Genomic DNA, 18,090 nt, shown 5'->3' with positions numbered 1-18,090 from the left:
CTTTTGTACATGCTTCAGAGCTGTTTAGTACTAGACACATAGTATGTTCTCAAGTATTTGTCAATAGACTGGAGATGTTTCAAAGATGTCCTACACATGGAAAAAGACATAATGATCTAGAAATTAGCTCATTAAAACAAGAGGGGCATTTCTCCGAGTCTGCCCAGATTGGCAACCAAAAAGGCCTCATCCAGTTTCGCCCTAGATTTATGCTAATATTCAGTTACAACCAATAGGACGGCAGAAAACGAACTCATTTATTTAAATATATAGACGACTTTTGAGAAGCACCGATTTCACACTGGGTGGATAACTTTGCTGATGCTGTCTCTACATGAGATCATGTGGAAAGACTGAATTTGAAACGTCTTTACATTTTTCATGCTTGCAATCAAATGAGTGTACAACCGAGGATGACACACACTCAGGGTCCTTTTAGTGTAGTAAAACTCGAGTTCTAGAGTTGTTGGGGAGGAGGTATAAGGGGGCTAAGTTGTAATGGAAAAAAAATAAAAATTTTTAAAACAGAACACTAGAGTTTGAAGTAAAGCAAACTTCAAGACTCAAGTCTATCCTAAACTGGAAAACTGGACGTGTGGGGTACCATGGTGAATGCGGGAAACGGACTTCGATAAAAGCAGATACATGGGCTTGGACTGGAACAGGACAAGTGGCCACTCCAAGAGCATAGTCGTGCGGCTCACGGCCACGGAATGACAACTCCTGCTCTCCAGGTCCGCTGCCCCGGGTCCCAGGTCCTTGTACTCCTCTTCAGCCGGGCCGGGAGCCGAGGGCAAGGCGCGGGCGGAGGGTGGGAGGAGGAGCCAGGCCCCAGTGGCTTGTGCGCCCAGAAGAGGAAGCAGTTCAAAAGGTTTGTTCCCGACCTGCGAAAAGACAAAGGTGAAGACGGAAGGTGTATTGCAGGATGATGGGATACCCCAATCTCGAGGTCATCTTTGCAGTTAAACCAGAAACAGTAGACGAAAGATTCTCGGCGTCCCAGCCCCACCGTCTCCTCGCCGCCCCACCCCCCAGCTGCTGCTGAAAGTAATTCATACAAAAGGAGGACTCGCCTTTGCCTCGGGGAATCCCAGGGACCGTCGGTAAACTCCCAGTAACCTAGAATCCAGGGATTGCCCGTCCCGGGCACCACCCCTCGCTCTCGTCATCGGGGTCGAGAGGAGCATGCGCAAGGCGACGTGTGCTCTTCAGTGGGCCGACTGCACATCACCCATAGTCCCCGAACGGTGGGGGAGGGGACGGTGATTGAACTAGTGCCTGGTGGAGGTGGCGCGGGGTAAGCTGGGAAAGTTGTGTCGTGTATGGCTCCGCCCACTTCCCCCAGGGTGGGGGAGAGCCATATATAAGTGCCGTAGTCCTCCTGAACGTTCTTTTTCGCAACGGGTTTGCCGCCAGAACACAGGTGAGTACCGGGCGTGGCTTCCGCGGCCTGGCCTTCTGGAGCGGGCGGCGGCCCTCGCGTGCCTTCCTCTCCCGCGGTGCCACTGAGCCACTTTGCGCTGTTCTTGACCCCGAATTTCGGGTCGTAAGTGGGTGGGAGAGTTCGAGGCCTTGCGCTTTTCTTCAGGCTCCCTTAAACCTCGTGCTTGGGTTGAGGCCTGGCTTGCGCGCCGTGCCCGCTGTCGCGTGCGATTCCTCTCGCACCTCTTATATCTTGTTACCCCGAAGCCTCGGCCCGTTTGAATTTCCAGGAAACGCATTTACGTTTTTACTTCCCGTCGAACTAGTTTAGCTGAGGTTGGTTGGGATCTCGGCAGCATGGGCTCTTTAGCGCTCGTCGGGGTGTGGGCTGCCGTGAGAAACGGAGGGCGGCGGCCGGGCCCTCGGCCGGGCGCACATGTCCGGCGAGGTGGGGCTCCCGAGTCGGATCGGGAGAGTCCCGAGAGTGGGCCGGGCGGCTCTGGGGCTGGGCGCGCGCCGCCCTGGGCCTGTCGCCCCACCCCGGCGGCAAGGCCAGCCCGCCCGCTCGGCACCAGTTGCATGCGCGGAAAGATGGCCGCTCGCCGGCCCTGTGAAGGGAACTCAAAATGGAGGACGCGGCGGCCCGGAGCGGGCGGGTGAGTCACCCGCACAAAGGAAAAGGGCCTTTTTCCCCTGGGCTGCTTCCTGTGACCCCGCCGTGTGCCGGGCGCCGTCTTGGCAACTCGATGTCTCCTCGTGGCCTGGAGAGCCGAGCCTCGGGTTGGGGGAGGGGACTTAGGCGGTGGAGTTTCCCCACACTTGGTGGGTGGAGACGAGAGTTGGGCCAGCTTGGCTTTGGGTATAATTCTCTTTGGAATTTGCCCTTTGGTTTGCACCGTGGTTTGTTCACAACCCTGTGGGACCGTGGTTTTAAAATTTCTTTCCCCAATTTAGGTGTCGAGAAAACCACCACTAAATCAAAGCCAAAATGGGAAAGGAAAAGACTCACATCAACATTGTCGTCATTGGACACGTAGATTCCGGCAAGTCTACCACTACTGGCCATCTGATCTACAAATGTGGTGGGATCGACAAGAGAACCATCGAAAAATTTGAGAAAGAGGCTGCTGAGGTAGGTACAATAACGTAGATAATTAAAGTAGGTCTGCCGCGAAGTACATTAAGTGGTAATTTCCTGAGTCTCCAGTCTACCTGAATGTCATACTGATCAAGTTGCAATAAGGTAATGTTTGTGTTGAATGCCTTTGATCTGTAACCATGTTCTGAGAGTACGGTAAAGCCACTAGGTTTAGCGTTTGAATCAGGAATTTATATTTTAAGTAGTGGAGGTAAGAAATACCAAGATGGAGTTGGAGCCTGTTTTAGTTAACAAGTAACTATTCTAATCCTTACAGATGGGGAAGGGCTCCTTCAAGTATGCCTGGGTCTTGGATAAACTGAAAGCTGAACGTGAGCGTGGTATCACCATTGATATCTCCCTATGGAAGTTCGAAACCAGCAAGTATTACGTGACCATCATTGATGCCCCAGGACACAGAGACTTTATCAAAAACATGATTACAGGCACATCTCAGGTTTGTCGAGTTAATTTTTGTACCTGTCTTATACATTAGTCTTATCTGTTCTGAAGCCCTCTCATTTAATAAGATATGGCCCTGTTTTCTTTTCAAGGCTGATTGTGCTGTCCTGATTGTTGCTGCTGGCGTTGGTGAGTTTGAAGCAGGGATCTCCAAGAATGGGCAGACCCGTGAGCATGCCCTTCTGGCTTACACACTGGGTGTGAAACAGCTGATTGTTGGTGTTAACAAAATGGATTCCACTGAGCCTCCCTACAGCCAGAAGAGATATGAGGAAATTGTTAAAGAAGTCAGCACCTACATTAAGAAAATTGGCTACAACCCTGACACAGTAGCATTTGTGCCAATTTCTGGTTGGAATGGCGACAACATGCTGGAGCCAAGTGCTAACGTAAGTGACTTAATGTTTGATAAAAACCCTGAGGAGGGGGGCACGGGATTGGGCAGGTAACAGTAAGTAATTGACAATGTTGTGTTTTAGATGCCTTGGTTCAAGGGATGGAAGGTCACCCGCAAAGATGGCAGTGCCAGTGGAACCACACTGCTTGAAGCTCTGGATTGCATCCTGCCACCAACTCGTCCAACTGACAAGCCCCTGCGTCTGCCCCTCCAGGATGTCTACAAAATTGGTGGTATGTTAAACATCAGAACATAATTTGGATGGGTGGCTGCAGTTCTTTTACAGAGGTATTTATGACTGTGCCCTAAACTTACTAGGTATTGGTACTGTCCCTGTGGGCCGAGTGGAGACTGGTGTTCTCAAACCTGGCATGGTGGTCACCTTTGCTCCAGTCAATGTTACAACTGAAGTCAAATCTGTTGAAATGCACCATGAAGCTTTGAGTGAAGCTCTTCCTGGGGACAATGTGGGCTTCAATGTCAAGAACGTGTCTGTCAAAGATGTTCGTCGTGGCAATGTGGCTGGTGACAGCAAAAATGACCCACCAATGGAAGCAGCTGGCTTCACAGCTCAGGTAACCCTTTAAGGAATAATTTTGTTCTTGTCAAGCTCTTCCAGATCCTTAATTGTCAGATTCAGTAAATGCCAATCTTTTTCCCAAGGTGATTATCCTCAACCATCCTGGCCAAATCAGTGCTGGTTATGCACCTGTTCTGGATTGTCACACAGCTCATATTGCTTGCAAATTTGCTGAGCTGAAGGAGAAGATTGATCGTCGTTCTGGGAAAAAGCTGGAAGATGGCCCGAAGTTTTTGAAATCTGGTGATGCTGCCATTGTTGATATGGTTCCTGGCAAGCCCATGTGTGTTGAAAGCTTCTCTGACTATCCCCCTCTGGGTAAGGATGGCTATTAATGTGATTAGAAATTTTACCTAAGATGAAAAAGAATTTTTTTGGTGTATCAAGTGTTTCTAATGATACACAATTTCTTTTAATAGGCCGCTTTGCTGTTCGTGACATGAGACAGACAGTTGCTGTTGGTGTCATCAAAGCAGTGGACAAGAAGGCAGCTGGAGCTGGCAAAGTCACCAAGTCTGCCCAGAAAGCTCAGAAGGCTAAATGAATATTATCCCTAACACCTCCCACCCCAGTCTTAATCAGTGGTGGAAGAACGGTCTCAGAACTGTTTGTCTCAATTGGCCACTTAAGTTTAATAGTAAAGGACTGGTTAATGATTACAATGCATCGTAAAACCTTCAGAAGGAAAGGAGAATGTTTTGTGGACCATTTGGTTTTTTTGTGTGTGGCAGTTTTTAAGTTATTAGTTTTTAAAATCAGTACTTTTTAATGGAAACAACTTGACCAAAATCTGTCACAGAATTTTGAGACCCATTAAAACAGTTTAATGAGAAACCTGTGTGTTCTTTTGGTCAACACTGTAACTTTAGGTTAAAAGACTTTTAAGAGTAGCCCATAACCTATTTCTGGTGTTATATCTTTATATCTGCTGAAAATTTAGAAATGAATAATTCTGTTAGGGAATTTTTTTTTTGGTGGGTGGGAATTTTTTCACTTTGTCCTGTTTATGTAGGAGGAATCTGTTTATGTAGTAAAAGCTATGGGGGGGGGTCGCTCTGGTGCAACACTAAGTAGGTTGGGACAAATAGGCAAAGTAACTATGTAAGTTAGTTTGTAAAGGCCAAATTTTGGTATATAAAAGTCCACGTGTTTCATATAAAAATTTGTAGTTAACATCACAAGTAAATTTGTTAATGTCAAATTTTAGTTTGAATTTTTACTGAAATGTGAATTCACGTTTACAAGTGATGAGCTAGTTTAAACAACTTCAAGTGAGGCTTAAATAGTTTTGAGCACTGTCTTGCTAGTTAATTGTATCTAGATTCTAGGAAAAATAAATGATACTGGAAGTTGAGTGTGTTTTGTCACTTAAATATTTAAAAGTTCACTTCCAATAGGAATTTTTATCTAAAGCCAAGTTGGATAAAAGAACACTGCCACATAGGAGGTTAAGCTCAGAGTCTCAAAAGGTATAGTGGTAAATTAACCTAAATGAGGGGGAAGGACATGGCTTTGGAAGTTTTGCTTGGTGCCACTTAAATAACATTGTACCACTAGAGGTTACAAAGTTGCTAAAATTTGTTGGACACAAAGTAAAATGATTTGGTGATTTGCATGTGGTTAGTTACAAGGGAGAAATATGATTATAAGTTAATAGAATGTTTACTTAGGTCTGACAGCCATCTAAATTTCTGGGTTTTGATAGCTGGTAGGTTACTCAACACTTAAGGCATTCTATGAACCTGAAGATGATACATAGTGTCCAGCTGAAAGTGGTAAAATCAAAACACCTTGTACTATGAGATTAGGGTTATGTGAATGGAAAGTATCCTACTAATTTTCAAGTTGATTACAATTTGAAGTTTTTGTTTAATTCTCAAATAGACTTGACCACTAGCTGAACCATGGATGGAGGGGTGTAGAGTACTAAAAGATTTCTTCACAGCCTCTTGTGTCAACTCTCCCCTCTTTTATACTGATGAGAGATTTCTTTCAAAAAGCCAGTAGCTGATGTAAAAGCAAGTTTGACACAGCTGTAGGGTTGACTAGTATAGGATCAACTGTTTAGCCTTCCCCATAAATGAATTAGCTCGCTAGGAAGGAGGGCAGCCAGAGTCCAGAAAATGAGTTTATCTAGATGCATGCTTTCTCTTCATAAAACCCAAGTTATGTGTAAGTTTGTCAAGATAATTGCCTGGTTTTCAGCACCATCTACTGGTGGTCACTACAAACTACTTTTACATTCATGAATAGTTTACTTACTCTACTGAGTTTCTATTATAAGTGCATTTTCTTGTTTTAATTAAACTTGGAGTGGCTTTATAAAACTTAGGACAAACTGGTGCTTTAAAAGCATTTTTTTAGTTTCCTAAGTGGTGTATTTTATGTAAAGATCTCTGGATCTTGTCATTTGTTCCAGGAATTGTGGTGTGGCTTTAGAATATGAAAAATTGGAAAGGCAGCCTGGTTCAGGAGTTAAACACAGATTATCTGTAAGGCTTATCTGAATTTTTAAAACCATTCTATAGGCAGTGCAAAATAACTAAGTTTTTTGGTTACACCCTCACCTTTTCTGTAGTTAATCCTATTGATAATTCACCCCCTATATCTCAGGTGCATGAAGAACTCAGCTACCTGGGTCAAGAACCCAGTCTAGTAATCACAATTTATGCTGAACTACTAACATATAACCAGTCTCATTTTTCCATGAAGCGTGCATACGGTTATTGGCCAACATTACCATGGGATTTTAGTGACTACGCATTTGTATCTTCCTGTGGTGGCTCCAAAAGACTTAATTTGTCATAGAGGTTCTGACTTAAATACCCCTTGCTCTGATTATGTTATCTGCAGCTAACACTCCCAAAGCACTAGTAGACAACCAAAATCAATTCAGCTTCTTGAATATTTGGTATTTAAAAGTGTCTTTTAGACAATGTAAATTGACCATAATTTTGCAGGAGAAGCTCAATGTTAAAATGCTAAACTAGGAGGTTGACTGAAGTCGGGTAGCAGTAAGATTGGCACTGCAGAAGCAGTTTTTTCAAGAATGTGATTTTTTTTTTCCTGGTTCTGCCCAATAAATGCTATTGACTACAAATCAGTGATGAAGAGCTTTTGATTTCCAGTAATACCAGTATGGGGTATAAAAAACATTACCTGGATTTTGGGTTTTATTTTCATTAAAATTTATTTTTCTGCTGAGTTGAGCACTGATCTCATCATGGCAAATGAAGCTTTTCTTGACGATAGTCACAGTTCCTGAAATGGGGAACTCTAGGTAAAGGGTGACAATTTCATGTGTGTCAAGATGGCCTCATGTTTCAGATGGATAGTCAAATGCTAGTTCATTTGTCATCGTGAAATGTTGCAGATACATGCAGTCAGTCGAGAAAGTTGCATTCTGGAGTTACCCATATCCTGAAGGGAGTGAAATATGGGAGGAAAACACGCTGCTTTAGATGAGAGAGGGGGGAAATAAGGCATTTCCCCTTTTTTCCTGTTCACTTTCCTAAAATGTTCTTCCCTGACCTGGTTTTACTCTTCATTACTGCCTATTTCACTTACAAACCCACAGGTTCTCACCCAGGTAGCATCAAAGTCACTAACCTCCATTATTTGCAGGTCTCTGGGAACTTCCCTGGATAATTAAAAATAGAATTGAGGCATAACTATTGTAAATACATTACTTGCTCAGTCAGTAGTGATTTAGAAGAGAAAAAAATAGGAAACTGCCACATGACTCTTGAAAGGTTGTTGACTCAATCCAACAAATCTCTGAGAGGGTCCATATGGTTTTACTGTTTTCAAAATAGGGTTATGCTGTAGTCCAGCAGTTACCAGCAGAAATGAGTGAAATAAATAGAAGGAACACTGCCATTTACCTTGGACTGCTTTTAGTAGGCCCTTGGATCTGTTAAGTATCTATGGGACAGACATCATGACAACAAAGATAATGTTGAACTGATGATAGAATAATTACATTGTAAGCAAGCAAAGAATATTAGGAAACCTACAAAGCAAGCAAAATATTTAAATTTTTTTTCCCACTTTCTTATTAAGGTATTTACATAACACTAAAATTCATCCTTTTAAAGTATACAGAGAGTTAGGCAAGTTTCGACATGTATACACGGTACACGGCACTCTGGGTTCCTGAAACGTTCCCTGTGTCTGTAGACAGCACCTACCCTCTCCCCCAGTCCTTGGTAACCACTGATCTATTTTCTGTCTGTGTAATTTTGTCTTTGCTCCAGTGTCATATGTCTGGATTCATTCAGTGTATAACCTTTTAAGCCTGGTTTCTTTCACTTAGCATGATTCTTTTGATATATCTATCCTGCATATATAAATAATCTGTTCTTTTAAAAAAGATGTAAGATAGTTTATCCTTCCCCAGCTAAGGGACATTTGGTTGTTTCCCGTTTTGGACGATTACAAATAAATGTTCACATCCAGATCTGTGTTTGACTATAGGTTTTCATTTAGCTTGTGTTAAATACCTAGGAGTGGGATTGCTGGGTCATATGGCAAGTGTATGCCTCACCTTTACAAGAAGCTGCAAAACTGCTTTTCAAAGTGGCTGAGCCATTAGTAATAGATTAATTTTTAAGAGATGTTTTAAATTTAACTTTGCTATGATTATTTTTTAACAAAAATAATTTGACTAAATGCATGCTACACTGAGATTCTTGTAGGACAGTGAAGAGCTGTGACAATGTTATGAAAGAGAAGGATACGATGAGACGGCGAGAGGGAAGAGTGAAAGGGAAATAATTTGGGTTGCCTAGAGAAGGTATTTGTCAGGAATAGCTGAAACCTAGAGGATAAGTAGGAGTTATTGAATTGGATAATATGAAAACACCATTACTTTTTAGACAATGTATGAGGCTTAACTTGGCCTCATAACTATATAACAACAGAATCAGAAAAATCTAAGAAAATCTAAAAGCCTTTTAATCTAACCCACTCAAATCAACCTTGTATATATTCATTGAAATCTTTGCTTGATTACCTCATTAAATGCTCACAACAACCTCTAGAGAGGGCAAGTATTGTACCCATATTACGGATGCCAGACTGAGGTACGGAGAATTTTTGTCTTGATATTTATTTAAATCTGACTGCTGGTAGCTTATAATCATACCTAGGTTATTTTCTAGGATAAATGAATAATTTCATTCTCTTTTTCTACCAGACAACTGATTTACTTGACACCAGTCAATACCTCTTAGTCACTTTCAGTTCCTACAGCAATTTCTTTTTCCTTTTTTAAAAAGATTTTATTTATTTATGTAATTTTAGACAGGGGAAGGGAGGAAAAAGGCAGGGAGAGAAACACCAATGTGTGGTTGCCTCTGGAGAGAGAGAGCCCCCTCCTGGGGTCATGGCCCACAAACCAGGTATGTGTCCTGACTGGGAATTGAACCAGAGACCTTTCTGTTTGTAGGCTGGGACTCAATCCACTGAGCCACACCAGCCAAGGCTAAAATGTGCTTTTATTAATGTGACTCAAGAGATAAGTCACCTTATTTGTACTCTAGTTTCAAAAATTGAAGCATTTGGACTAGATGATCAGAGTGATATAAAGTGGAAACAAGCTGTCCCTTTTATCATCTAATGTGCATAATACTGTCTATCTCTTAAGACTGTTGTAAGAATGAAATGAGCTACTGGATATACTGGTAGACTCTGTGGCCCAGTACCTGACCTATTGTAAACAGCCTATAAAAGGTATGTTTTATTACTACAGTTGTTTGGAAGATCACAATTTACTTTAAGCAACTCCATTGTATTTCTGGATTATAGTAAACAAACATTACCTGATCTTTTTAATGTAAATTATGTTTGAGGAAGACATCCTGTAAATTATATATGCACGGTTAATTCTTTTCACTTTTTACAAACAAACCTTTTATTTTAGAATAACTTTAGATTTATAGGAAAGTTGCAAGACTTTCAGTCAAGATGGTGGCATAGGCAGACATGGCTCATCTATTTACGTAAACACAACAAAATTACATTAAAATATAAAACAACAATCACTCAACTGTTGGAAATCAAGTTGAATGGAAGACTGAAAACTACAGAATTAAAGAAACCACATCCATCCAGACTGGTAGGAGGGGCACAGACACTAAATGGGCTGGTCCTACACACATGTGTCATGGACAAAAATTCAGGAGGGATATCTTGGGAGCGAGGAGTCCCAGCCCCACACCAGGCCCCCCAGCCCAGGGTTCCAGTGCCAGGAAAATAAGTCCCCACAACTTCTGGCTTTAAAACCAGCAGGCATTGAGTCGGAGGAAGAAACTTCTGGAGCCCCAAACAGCTCCTCTTAAAAAGTCCACATACAGACTCATCTACTCACCCTGACTCCCTCCGAGCTCCAGCACCAGGGTAGCAACTTGAAAGGCACCAGTGGCATACTAGGAGAAACTGAAGTGTCTGGCATCAAGGTGACCAGAGGTCATTGTCCCTTTTCTAAACCCTTCCCTCACAGAGCCGCAGACCCAGCAAGCCAGTGCCATATTTGAGACTCCATCAACCTGGCTAACAGTGTTTGACCATCCTTGGAGATCTCCAGAGACTCTGCCCTACCCATCTTATGGGCCTACTCAAGCTGCTTTTCCATTTGAATAGCTAGTCTTGGCTCATACTGCACAACTTTCTAAATCCTCTCAAATAAGCAATAGCTAGACAGAGTGAGGCCCAGGCCTGGCACTAACAGCCAGCAGCCAACCTAGATTCACAGCTTGGCTCTGTCTGGGAATCTCTAAGGCAAGCACAAGTAGCAGCCATCTCAGATTGGTTTATAGCTCAGGCAGGGTGACCCTGGGCAAAACACAGGTGGGGGCTGACCTTGGCCTGCACCATCTGGGAGACCCCAGAGCCTGCACACCCAGTGGACAGCTGCAGACCATGTCGAACCACCACCACCCTGCCCCTGCACAGCTGATGCTCCACAGAGGGCAGAGGTTGGTGGTCACTGGTCACAGCCAGTCCTTGCAGCTTACTGGCCTGGGTAAACCTTCCCAGTGATCATCCAACAGTAACCAAAGCTCAACTACAAGAGGAGGATGTACTCAGCCTACACGAACGGTGCACCTCAAGTACCCATCTTGCATGATGCAAGATACTTGCATCTGTGCCACTGGACCCTACAGGACACCTGCTACATTAGGCCACACTACCAAGACATGGACTCAAAACACCTCTACCTAATACAAGGCAACAAACACAGGGAAGCTGCCAAAACAAGGAAACATGGCCCAGATGAAATGACAGATCAAAACTCCAGAAAAAGAGCTAAACAAAATGGAGGAAAGCAATGTATCAGATGCAGAGTTCAAAACACTGGTTATAATGATGCTCAAGGAATTAAGTCAGGACTTCAGCAGCATAAAAAAGATCCAGTAAGAAATGAAGGATACACTAATTGAAATAAAGAATAATTTATAGGGAAACAACAGTAGAGTGGATGAAGCTGCAAATCAAATCAATGATTTGGAACTTAAGTAAGCAAAAAAACCCCAATCAGAACAACAATAAGAACAAAGAATCCAAAAAAATAAGGACAGGATAAGCAGCCTCTGGGACAACTTCAAGAGGTTCAACATTTGCTTCATAGGGGTGCCAGAGGGAGAAGAGAAAGAGGGAGAAATTGGAAATCTACTTGAAAAAATAGTGAAAGAAAACTTCCTAATTTGTTGAAGGAAATAGACATGCAAGTGCAGGAAGCACAGAGTCCCAGACAAGATGGATGCAGAAGCCCACTCCAAGACCCATCATAATTAAAATGCCAAAGGTTAAAGATAAAGAGAGAATCTTAAAAGCAGCAACAGAAAAGAAGTTAGTTACCTACAAGGGAGTTCTCATAAGACTGTCAGCTGATTTCTCAAAAGAAACTTGGCATGCTAGAAGGGATTCGCAAGAAATATTTAAAGTCATGAAAGGCAGGGACCTACAGCTAAGATTGCTCACCCAGCAAAGCTATCATGTAGAATCAAAGATCAGATAAAGAGCTTCTCAGACTAGAGAAAACTAAAGGAGTTCATCATCACCATTATCATATGAAATGTTAAAGGGACTTTTTTAAGAAAAAGGTCAAAACTATGAACAATAAAAGGGCAATAAATACATATCTCTCAGCAACTGAATCTAAAAAACAGACTAAATGAACAAGAGGTATAGAGACAGAATCATGGAATACAGAGAGTGTTTTGATGGTTGCCAGAAGGGAGGGGGTTGTGGGAGGGGATTAAGAAGCACAAATAGGTAGTTGTAGAATAGCCATGGGGATGTAATGTACAGTATAGGAAATTAAGTAGCCAAAGAACATACACATGACTCGTGGACATGAACAATGGTGGGGGGATTGCCTGACGGAATGGGGCATACTGGGTGGAGGGGGACAAAGCGAGAAAAATCAGGACAACTGTAATATATAGTCAATAAAATATAATTGAAAAAACAAGAAAGAAGAAAAGTTGCAAAGGTAGGATATGAAAAATGACATCAGTTAACACAGTAATAGCCGCCTGCTGTTAATGAATCAAAATTATATCTATTTTTTTGGTCAGGTCGGCAAAAATATATTTTTTGGTGTGATGCAGCATCTCGTGCTCTGATTACAGTTAGGCCAGTTGCAAATTTGCCTAATAATCTTGCATTGCCAAGATTATTATCTAGGTCATATCTAGATTATTATTATCAAGACTATAATTTAGGTCATATTTCAGCATTTTAATCACTATGTAATCATCATGACAATATTATCAAATGTTTGGTAAAAGCAAGATGAAGTGGGTGATAGCTTTAAATTTACTTTCCTTGGGCAGACAAGAATAATTTTCCCTGCCACTTCAAGTTACTAAGGAGTGAAATCTTTGCACTAGGAATTTAAATTTTCTATTTTAAGTAATCATGGTTTCCTTAAAAGAGTTCAGATAGTTCTGGCTTTCTGTCAAACTTTACACTCAAAGCAGATCAACAGCACATGCAGTCTGGATATTGCCTTTAACACAATCCCTACGGAAACATTGTCTAAAATGTAGGTTATTGCTTGTATAAAGCAGAATAGATTAAAATAGGCATAGTCAAAAGTAGGTGTTTTTTTAAAAGAAGATTTTATTTATTTATTTTTAGAGAGAGGGAAGGGATGGAGAAAGAGGGAGAGGAACATCAATGAGTGGTTGCCTCTTTCGTGCCCCCTGCTGGACACCTGGCTCCACAACCCAGGCGTGAGCCCTGACTGGGAATTCAACCAGCGACCCTTTGGTTCTCCAGCCATCACTCAGTCCACTGAGCCACACCAGCCAGGGCAAGAGTAGGTGTTTTTCTTTATTTTAATTAGCATAACTAGCAGCAAAGCTGACAGAAGACAGTATGACCTGACCCTGCAACTGTGGTTTCCAGAGGTCAAAAGAAAGATGGCTAATATCAAAAGAAAAAAACAAATATTCCACAAGGTTAAATTTTCAGTAAAATCATGTGATTTAGGGAGTATTCTAGTTGGTGTTGTAATAAACTGTAGTGTTGCCACATAAGCAATTCAAGTTCCAGTGCTGTCTGGAGCCTGAGGAAGTGGTTCTCAACCTTGCAGTGAGAGAGTCTGCAACATTTTCTGAGGCCTGCGTTCTAGCCATTGAGGTAGAAGGGGTGCAGCTCTATCATTGCCAAAAAGGAAGGGTCTGGCACAGTGCTGACCTGCAGTCCCTCACTTTAGCTATTGTCATACCTTCTTTTCCTTGTTCCCCTCCTCCTCTGCCTTCTTCTTTTTTTAATCTTCACCCAAGAATACGTTTATTGATTTGAGGGAGAGAGAGGAGAGAAACATTAGTTGGTTGCCTCACGTTCACACCCTGACCGGGGATCACAAGCAGGAAAAACTAGGCATGTGCCCTGCCTGGGGATCAAACTCTCAGCCTTTTGGTGTATGGGACAATGTTCCCACCCAGCCACCCAGCCAGGGGGCTACTGTCATACCTTCTTGATTAACCCTTTGGATTTCCATTGAGCCTCTCACAGGATTCTGCATAGAGCCGAAAACCCAGTTAAATGTCTCCTGAGAAATAAGATGGGTTTTATTCAGTTATGGTTGGATACAGAGAACATTTTCTCATAGCAAGTCTTAATATTGAAGTTATGAAATGCATGTTTTGGACTTCAGTTTCTCATATGATATAGTTGCTCAATAGTGTTTTTCTTCAAAGCTGTGACACCTGTCTCTGAAGTCTGTTAAATTGCCCCACCTTGAGGTTGTTCTTTGTGAAACAGAAAATATAGAAAATTCAATGTTTCCTTTTTTTGCTTGAAATGTGCACACACACACACACACAGAGTCTTGTCTTGTATTAAATATAGTATAGTCTAGCAGTGTTTCCTTTTAAGTTTAGGCAGTGTGTTTTTTGTACCTTAACGTGCTGTTTTAAAATTTGGATTGTCCATATTTTAAAAGGGTGTAGGCCAACTTTGAGAGAATTCAAAGAGGAACCAACATAAGTAAAGACTAAAAATGAATTTATTACAAGGCACTGGATTGAAAAAATAGTTTTTTACTCTAGCCAACACTACAAATGTACTGTTGTCTCCAAGTATACAAAAGAGTATTTTAAATTGACAGAGGATACTGTTCAAAGGGAAATTCACACTCCCCATTCGCCATACAGTCTCTAAACGCTGGGATAACCCTTACATTAGATTCCGTATTATAATGGCTCATTAAGCATGGAAATTCCACAAACCCTTAGCACGAAATAGGTTACAAAGGGTGGGAATGGGAACTGAAGGTTAAACCAAGAGAAACAGGCTTCTAAATTATTTAGAAGGGACAGAGAAACTTTTTATCTAGTGGTGCACCTCTGGTCCTTACGAGGAAAAACCCCCCTCAAAGTGGCAGAAAGGCATTGCAAAGTTAGGATGCTTGAGACCCATGCTCAACGGGACCTCGCAATTACACTTTAATCATGTCATTTAACCAAATGACAGCATAGGAAGATATAAATAAGACTTGCTTTTAAAAGCTTTTTAAAAAATTCTTACTTTGAGGAGCACACTGATGTAAAAGAGTCCTCGTGTACTGGAATTTTCCCATCAGGCAGTAGTGCTATCCAATCAGATTTGTCTTTTTCAAACATTTTTTACTAGGATACACAGTAAGAAATATATTTTCTATTGCAACACAGCATAAATACACACTATTTCATTGCATCTAGGATGTTTTCAATTGGAAGGCACAAATGCTGCCAATTATAATTAATAAGATACTAGGACATGACTATAGGGCATGCACCAATTTAGAGATGAAAATATGTGGAAAAAATATGCATCTTAACATTGGTGAAATAAAAATTGCATATAAATTGCTGAAACAAGTTTCAAAGAATAGTATTTATACTTCCACGTATACCTGTCCAGGCAGGCATTCGGGTGACCCGAAGCTTACATTTTTAAAAAATTTGGTCTTGATGGCTCACCTCTCATTGGACTGTGGAGTAGCTTTTCATTAGACTTGAATTTCTGTATAGAATGAAAGTTCAGTGTTCTGCACATACAGATTATTTTCTAGGTTCCTGAGCCAGCACACTCTGTAAAATGAATTGCAATTTAGTTTCTGCCAAAAACAGCTGAGACAATAGATATTTATTGAGGCAAGCTAGTGGTTCTCACAGTTGGCTGGGTCTCAGAATAACCTATGGAGCTTGTTAAACACAGATGCCAAGAACTTTCCAGGCCAACTGAATCAGAATTGCTTGCGATAAGGCTTGGCCATCTACTTTAATAAGCTCTACTGGGAATTCTGATGTCCAATCAGATTTAAGAATCATTGCCCAAGGGCTTGCTGATCATACATTCCTTTAGTTTAGTTTAGTTTTTTTTTTTTTTTTTTTTTTTTTGCATAACAGCTTATTGATATATGTCATACGAGAAAATTCACCTTTTGAAAGTGTACAATTCAACGGTGTTTAGTATATTCACAGAATTGGGCAACTATCACCACCATGTAATTTTAGAACATTTTCATCACCTAAAAAAGAGGTGCTCTTTTTAATGGCAAAGAAGCCACCCAGAAGACTCCCTTTACAATTCACTGGGCCAGTTTCACACCAGCCTCAGGCCTAGACCAAACTCTAGGAGGACTGCGAGACCAAGACGGGTTTAAACTAATGAAGACTTAGCTCTTGGGCTTCAGGAAGGAATAAACAAAATCACAGTTCCTTTGGCAAGGCAGAGGGCAGTAGGCAGACGTTGGTATTGGGAAGACAACTAGCAGTGTTCATCACAGGGAAGTTACTTAGTATCTGCAAATCTTGTTTCCATTGTCTCTAGAATGGGGAACAGTTTTATCATGAGGTTAAGTGCAATAATGCATGTAAAGCACTTTCTTTTTATCTGGTACACAGCAAACAGTAGTAGCTACTTTCATCTTTTATAAAATCACTAATGAAAGCACTGTTTTCCCTAAGGAATCATGTGATATATTGCTTTTAGATTTTGGTAATAGAAAGTTTTTTCCTGATATGCTTGATGAGATAGAACTGTATCACTCTCAGGAAGCTCTCAGCTAGAATTTTTATTTTATTTTAAATTTATGCATTTATTTATTTATCGCCCTATGAAGTGAAAGGTCACTGGTTTGATTCCTGGTCAGGGCACATATCTGGGTTAAGGGGTTCAGTCCCCAGTGGGGCTCATACTAGGGGCAACTGATTGATGTTTCTGTCTCACATTGATTTTTCTATCTCACATTGATGTTTCTCTTCCTTTCTGGAAGGCAGAAAGAAAAGAAGAGAAACTTCAATCGTACGCATCCTGACCGACATGCCCCAACAGGGAATCGAACTGGCAGCCCTTTCCCTTTGGTTTGTGGGATGATGCCCAACCAACTGAGCCACATGAATCAGGGCAGCTCTCAGTTAGAATTTGACATTTAACTATATCTGCCTTTAACGCAGCTGATTTTTAATTTTGGATTGTTCTGTTTTCTTTAAAATGTCTCAACTACATTTTTAGAAATAAGAGGTGGGTAAATTATCAATAAATATACCAAATGGGTTTTGGAGTCTTGAGATACAGATGCAAATTAATTCATTTGGCTTTAGAAAATTTGTGGTAAAATACAACATAGAACTTACCACCTTAACCATTTTTAAGTGTAGCATGGCATTAAGTAAACTCACACTGTTGTGCAACTATCAGCACCATCCTCCAGAACACTTCGCGCCTCGCAAAACCGAAACTCTGTACCCATTAAATAGTAAACTCCCCATTTCTCCCTCTCCCCAACCCCTGGAAACCGCTATTCTACACTAGATGCCCTAGGTACCTCATATAAATGAAATCATCCAGTATTTGTCCCTTTTTGACTGGCTTATTTCACTCAGTGAAATGTCCTCCATGTTGCAGTGTGTGTCAAAATTCCCTTCCTTTTAAAGGCTGAAAAATACTCCATTTTACTTATATATTAATCCATGCGTCTGTGGATGGATACTTAGGTTGCTCCCACTTTTTGGTTATTGTGAATAATGCTACTATGAACAGGACCCTCTTCAAGGGTCTTCAAGGGCCTAATTTCAATCCTTCTGAGAATATACCCAGGGGTAGGATTGTTGGATCATATAGTAATTCTAATTTTTGAGGGAACTGTCATACTGTTTTGCATAGCTGCTATACCATTTTACATTCCCACCAATAGTAGTGCATAAGGGTTCCAGTTTTTCCATAGCCTTGCCAACACTTCTTATCTACTGTTAGATAATGACCATCTTCATAGGTGTGAGATGGCATCTCGTTGTGGTTTTGGTCTGCACTTTCCTAATGACTAGCAATGGTTGAGCATCTTTTCATGTGGTTATTGGCCATTTATGTAACTTCCTTAAAGAAATGGCTATTCACTTCTTTGCCCACTTTTTAAATGGTTTTTATTTTACCTTTTGCTTGAGTTGTAAGAGTCTTTCATATATTCTAAATAGCAACCACTTGTCAGGTGTATGATTTGCAAATATTTTCTTCCATTCCATGAATTGGTTTTTACTCTGTTGTGTCTTTCATCTGGGTTTTAAATTCAGAAATACTAAAAATTTGCTTAAG

The 18,090-nt window shown here is 41.3% G+C and overlaps 1 protein-coding gene across 1 annotated transcript; it reads left to right on the top strand.

Moving 5' to 3' along the window:
* Nucleotides 1–1,305: 1,305 nt before the first annotated feature.
* LOC129067578 (elongation factor 1-alpha 1) lies at nt 1,306–8,393 on the top strand. The gene is made up of 8 exons (XM_054569627.1): nt 1,306–1,423; nt 2,377–2,554; nt 2,838–3,017; nt 3,115–3,411; nt 3,502–3,652; nt 3,738–3,994; nt 4,083–4,317; nt 4,419–8,393. Exons 2-8 carry the CDS (start codon nt 2,411–2,413, stop codon nt 4,541–4,543), a joined length of 1,389 nt encoding a protein of 462 aa, XP_054425602.1. The 5' UTR covers nt 1,306–1,423; nt 2,377–2,410; the 3' UTR covers nt 4,544–8,393.
* Nucleotides 8,394–18,090: the final 9,697 nt, after the last annotated feature.

The sequence above is a fragment of the Pteronotus mesoamericanus genome, unplaced genomic scaffold (genome assembly GCF_021234165.1).
Source record: "Pteronotus mesoamericanus isolate MK-2021 breed Mesoamerican mustached bat unplaced genomic scaffold, CSHL_Meso_final contig_20, whole genome shotgun sequence".
NCBI classification, from domain to species: domain Eukaryota; kingdom Metazoa; phylum Chordata; class Mammalia; order Chiroptera; family Mormoopidae; genus Pteronotus; species Pteronotus mesoamericanus.
Note: the sequence above shows the minus strand (reverse complement) of the source record. Positions and strands in the feature narration are given on the sequence as shown.